This window comes from Rhamphochromis sp. 'chilingali' (genome assembly GCF_963969265.1).
Source record: "Rhamphochromis sp. 'chilingali' genome assembly, chromosome: 1".
Taxonomy (NCBI): Eukaryota; Metazoa; Chordata; class Actinopteri; order Cichliformes; family Cichlidae; genus Rhamphochromis; species Rhamphochromis sp. 'chilingali'.
Genome location: NC_137929.1, coordinates 51,334,116 through 51,340,114, shown reverse-complemented (window position 1 = coordinate 51,340,114; position 5,999 = coordinate 51,334,116). Strand labels below are relative to the sequence as shown.

Genomic DNA, 5,999 nt, shown 5'->3' with positions numbered 1-5,999 from the left:
TTCCGGGACCATGCAACATTTTACATGTTTGTTTCTGTTTGTTAGTTCTCGGCACCAACTTACTGAAAAGCTTATTACCTTGTTCAGTAAGTTGGGTGGTTTGTGGCTCAGCTGCAGGATGGAGGAGTAACGGGTTCAGGGACAGTGCCTAACCACGCCTTTCTTACTTTAGTAGTGTCCGAGGCCAGAAGCAGAACCGGAGCTGAATGAGAGCTGGTTGGAGCCAAAGGGCCACACAGGAGCCGAACCGAGACTTCAGCTCCAAAAACAAGTGAACTCAGGCATAACCTGGACGTCGTGTGCGTGTCTGAGTTCATGTAAAAACGTGTTATAAGCCTCAAACTGAAGACTTCAAATCTGGTTTTTCATCATGTTGTTGTGCAGAGTTTATATTCACAGTCTGAGATCTGCAGCTTCCAGCTGTTGTTGTCAGTCCTGAGACTGGGTGCAATGATCCACCTACTGAATCCTTCATCAAGAACTCACTGGCCGTGTGTGAGGAAGTGTTGATCTGTTTAAAATTGAAAGAAAATTGAAAGATTCACTGAGTTATACTGAATATAATTTAAGAAACTTTAAAGTGTGACTGAGATATTTTTATATTTACAGAATAATATCTTTCTCTAAAACAGACTTACTTGTTTTAGATATTTCAGAAGAAACACAAATGCACACAGGATCAGCAAGCAGGAGATACATGAAACACTAATTATTCCCCACCCTAAAAAAAGAAATTCCACAGTTACACAAACATGAAAAACATTATTCAGTGTTAATAATGAAAAGATCACATTTTAAAGACAGGAAGCGGAATAGGGTAATAATTAGTTTTATTCTATTATTTACACATTTGTGATAATCAGAAGCCCAGGATGTGTTTATGGGTAGTATTTTAAAGATGGTGGAGCTCTGAATTTTGGCACAGATCACCTGCCTTATCTGTACTGTATGAGTGAATAAATGAGCCTAATAAGTGTTGTAAGCTTTAAAGTTACATTTATTTGTTTATTTTTTATGTGTGAATTTGGTCTCTTTATTCAGATCTGGGCCCTATTTCAGGAAGCCGGTTTAGAAAACTCGGAGTGAAAAACGATACTCAGGGTTGAGTAACCCCGAACTGTCCAACTCGGAATATTCGGTTTCAGAAAGGCTGATAACAAGTAGTTCAATCAACGCGGAGTTGCTTTAACCCCAAGTTAAGCACGCGCACGAGGATACATAAAGCCCTGATTAGTGGAGCAGAGATTAAGCGAGTTACCATGGAGACGGAGGGAAAGAAGGCGCGGTCAATGTATTTTACAGCGCTTGAGGCCGAAATTCTGATGGCAGCATATGCCGATAACATGCAAATTTTGCAGAAAAAAAGTAACACAGCCTCAGCTGCAAAAGAAAGAGAGCATGCATGGCAAAACATAGCCGACAGAGTCAATGCGTGAGTGTTAATTTAAACATTGATCTAGGGATTTCCACCCATTTAACACGTTATTTTATTATATCTTATTTTTTATTTTATACATTTTATTTTGTGATGTGATGTGAGCGCAGGTGCAACCCAACAGGCCCCAAACGTTCCTGGCAGCAAGTAAAAATGAAATATAAAAATAAAGTCCAAACAGGTGAGGTGTAATTGTATTATGAGCCATAGTGCTTGGTCTGTTTGTCCGATGTAAATCAATTGCAGTTAGAGGCTACATTAATTTTCTTTCTGTAAGCACTTATTGAAATTATCTGAGCACATTACAAGTACATATTTGCTTACTCTGTATGCTCAAATGTGACCCGTTATAGCCACTAGAAAAAAAGCGGAGGCCCGAAAAACAGGTGGGGGTCCTCCACCACCACCACTCACAGAGGCTGAGCAGTTGGCTTCCACATTTGTGATAATGTTGGCAGCATCACATATGATCTTCACAGTGCAGAGAACACAAATTAGCATCCATTACTATAATGAAATAATTTGTTAGTTTGAAATGCTACAGGGAACTATGTACCTGTACATTAATGCTGTGGAAAGACTTCCTGTTCACATAGTCTCCTTCATTTACTGAAGGAGCAATGATTGGAATGTGAGTGCCATCTGTACAGCCAATCACGCCTGGGAACCGTGAAAATAAATGTAAAATTTAAGTAGTAGTTCAAGTATCACCACATCATGAATTAAGTTTTGTTCATCCTGATACCTGCAATTTAGTGGAATCCCTCTTTGATAAATCTTGTGGGTCTATGACCGGGGAACACCACAGACGAGTACAGGAGACGTTTCAGTGCAACTGTAACATTCCTGACTGCCCGACAGACGGTAGCCTTGGAAACGTGCTCAGCGTCACCAATATTATACAGAAAGCTCCCGTTTGCAAAAAACCGAAGTGCAATACAAATAATATGTACAGAACTGAGAGAATGTCTGCGATGTGTCACATGAGCAATATTAGGCCTGAGGATGTTATTCAAATAAATTATAGATTGTGCTGAAAAACGGTAACGTTCACACAGGAAATCATCAGGCAATGATAAAATGTCCAAACGCGCTCTAATCACTCTCTCCCGGCGGAGAGCTCTGCGGAGAATTTGGGCTTCAACATCTACTGGCTCTTCAAGGGAGGGGCACGCCATGTCTGACACTTCCTACAGTCAGGTTTCCGACAAAGAGGCAGAGAATGTCAGGGTTAGTTGAAGTAAACCTGCTAGGGGGCAGGTTAGCTTCACGGAGTGTGTCGTCATAGTAACTCACTCAGAATTAATCTAAACTCGCTTTGTGAAACCGAAAACCCAGAGTTTTCGTTAACTCAGGGTGTACTTACTCAGAGTTTGCACTAAACCGGCTTCCTGAAACAGGGCCCTGGTGGTTCGATGTTTCCAGGTTGCCCAGTTGTTTCTGTTTTCCCAGAGTTTGATTCCGAAATAAAATTATATTTTAACTTTTTGTTGTCTCTTCAAAAAACTCAATGTCAGGATTTATAAACACCATTTTTTTTTCCCTTAGGATCCAACCTTGATCTATTTTAACAGCTCCCAGTGATCACATGTGTATAAATGAATTGTCTTACCAGAGACGGTGACTCTGCAGCTGTTGTAACCGCGGCCATAACCTGTGTCCACCTCACACAGGTACAGACCCGAGTCCTCAGTCCTGAGTCTGGACAGCTGGAGTCTGATTCGTCCTTCTCTGAGGGTGTCTTTGTCACTCTGGACTCGTCCTGAAAACTCTTCATCCTCTGAGAACTCGACACCATCAAACAGAATATAAAGAGTTGAGTATGTTTGACCAGTTTTCAGGTAACAGAGGATCTCCAGTGCTGAGATGGACGTGTCTGGTTTGGTGGTGAACGTCCACTCCAGTGTGATGTTGTGGTTCTCCTCTGCCTGATAGGAGCTCTGTGTCACATCCACTACAAATGATCCTGTTGAGGAGACAGAGAGGAGCAGACACTCTCACAACATCAGAACTGTTAAGAACAACAAACAGTCTTTCTGACAGCCTCCCACACGATAGTTTTTCATGTTCTTCCACCACAGTATAATTCCACATTTCCTTTCACAGTGAGTCAGAGACAACACTGTCAAAAATCAATGCTGTGTTGGTTGGTTTGTTCAGAGTTACTTAAACATGAATAAATCCACTTTGTTTCCACAGTCAGTGAAATGAAGATGACCAAGATAACTGTGATGATGATTTTGTTTCCATGACTTTCATCATGAATCTGTTGATCAGACTTATTCAGTATCTCTGCAGTCAGCACAGTTAAGCAGCCACAGTTTGATCATCCACCAAAATCTAAAGTCAATTTAAACAGCTCACAGAAAACTTGATTCACTGAGAGGTTTTGAAATCATGAAGAAGAAACTGGATGGTTGTAATTTACATGTGAGCACTGAAAACATGTCACATTAGAAGGATTTCAGCCTGTAAACATCCACAGCAAACATCCACTCCCACTGAGATCTGCTACATGATAAATGTGAGGGAAATTAAACACTGATGACATTTTAACTGTGTCCCTCCTGCAGATGGAGCTCAACATCAACTAATAACACAGATGTTACTTGAAACATTTATCAGCTCAGTTTGGAAACACAGAGACTCTGAAACTGTTTCATAGTTTTTCAGTGATCAGTATTTTGACTTCTGTTCCTGTCTCCACTGATGAAGTGCAGGGGGACAGACCATGCGAGCATTAAAAAAGTCACAATGGAAAAATATTTAACACATGACACTGGATCAACACATAAAGTTTAGTTATTAGTCAAACAGAGTTATTTACAGTTAACTAAAACTTGAGTCTGACAGAAACAGATTTATTTACCTTTCACAAAAACCAAGCAGAGGATAAAAATCCACAGAGAAACAGAACGAGACGACTCCATGAAGTCACAATGATCACAGACGATGGAGGAGAACAAACCCAGAGTGAGTCTTCATTTGTCTAGTTTCTCTCTCCTCTTCACACTCAGCCTGCAGACATAATAACTCCATGAAATCTCAACACAGACATGAAACTCATATTTTCAGATTACACTAAACTTTTACTTTGATTATACGATCATACTTGATTTCTCCTGAAAATAAAAAAAAATAAAGACACTTACCTTTCAGGTACTTGAGAAACATCACTTTTAAGCTACAACATCAATCAGGAAAGAAGAAATGTTCACTATGAATTTAATTAATTTACCAACATGTGATTAAATCTAGTTGATCAGCTGTGATAGTCTATAATCTACACAGCTGCTAATGTGACTGAGAGTGATTCTAAATAAAAGCTGTTTACCTTGAAAGCAGAAGAGCGAGTTTAAGGACACGACACAGATCAGTACAAGAACATAATGTCAGGTTAGGGCTGTGTGCAGGCAGGAGTTGTGGTAAGGAGGACCCAAAGTGCAGACGCTCGGAGTAGTGATGTGACGTTCTGTATCGAGGCTTCGAAGCTTGTGTCGAGTAATGGAGGGGGCGTTTCCTCGATGCGCGTATCGAGGCTTGCTTCTTTTATGGGAGGAGCTGAAAATGATGACGTCCGAAGCCTCGCTGCCCGGCTGTACCACGTGACTGGTTCATGAAGTGGTTTGAACTTTGCCGTGAGATATGACAGCGATATAAACCCCTCAGACTTCATTCAAAATGTGGGTGTTTGATGGAGAGTTGCGGTTAGTGAGAGTTTGGAGACAGTTTGGAGGTTTATGAGAGTGAGGAGAGAAAGTCAGGAGAGAATGGAGCCAGCTAAGAAGAGGAGGATGTCCTCCCCTGTGTGGGAACATTTTGATCTTATTCCTCCCAACAAGGTATGTAAATTTCTACAGATGTATTTTCATAATACTGATGGTGCAATACAATTTATGTTAAGCTGTCTGTACTTTTGTACAAGGTGAAGTGTTTGCTATGTGCCAGGGAGCTGGGATATAACAACAACACCTCATCCATGCTTAGGCACTACAGAGCTTTGCATGAGAATAAGGGGAACACCGATTGTGGAGCAAGACCAGGTGAGCCATCAAATGTCATGATAATATAGCATGCTGTAATGTTACTAAATGATATAACAATATTATACAACTGTAATAAGTTACGTGTGTGATATTTATATTTGTGCTTTATCTTTATTGTCTTTCCTCAGGAGAACAATCTCAAATAGATGAAGACCTGGTCAGCATGGTGATTGAGGACTCCCAGCCATTTAGCATTGTCGAGGACAAAGGATTCAAAAGATTCGTTAAATCATTAAATCTTAGCTATGTTCTCCCCACTAAAAGGTCATAAAAGCAGTGAAAATTTAGTTTTTACAGAATAAAATGTGAACAGGCAGGACTGAGGCCTCAGTCTGTAGCTGTCCATACCTCAACGTTACAAAAGCACAACCACTGTCCACACCCCAACCACACCTCACAGTAAATGATCATTTCCATTTTAAGCATTTCCAAATGATCATTTTACATACTGCCAGTATAAATATACACAGTATACTGCCATCACTACAATATACATGTTTTACACACTCCTGTTATAG

At 40.4% G+C, this 5,999-nt stretch overlaps 1 protein-coding gene across 1 annotated transcript; it reads left to right on the top strand.

The window, feature by feature from the left end:
• Positions 1-5,003: 5,003 nt before the first annotated feature.
• Positions 5,004-5,752, top strand: LOC308408527 (uncharacterized protein; the record flags this gene model as incomplete). Its single annotated transcript, XM_080900846.1, has 3 exons — positions 5,004-5,277; positions 5,361-5,478; positions 5,610-5,752. The coding sequence occupies exons 1-3, from the start codon at positions 5,176-5,178 to the stop codon at positions 5,750-5,752; spliced, it is 363 nt and encodes a 120-aa protein (XP_080756972.1). The 5' UTR covers positions 5,004-5,175.
• Between the last annotated feature and the right edge of the window lie 247 nt (positions 5,753-5,999).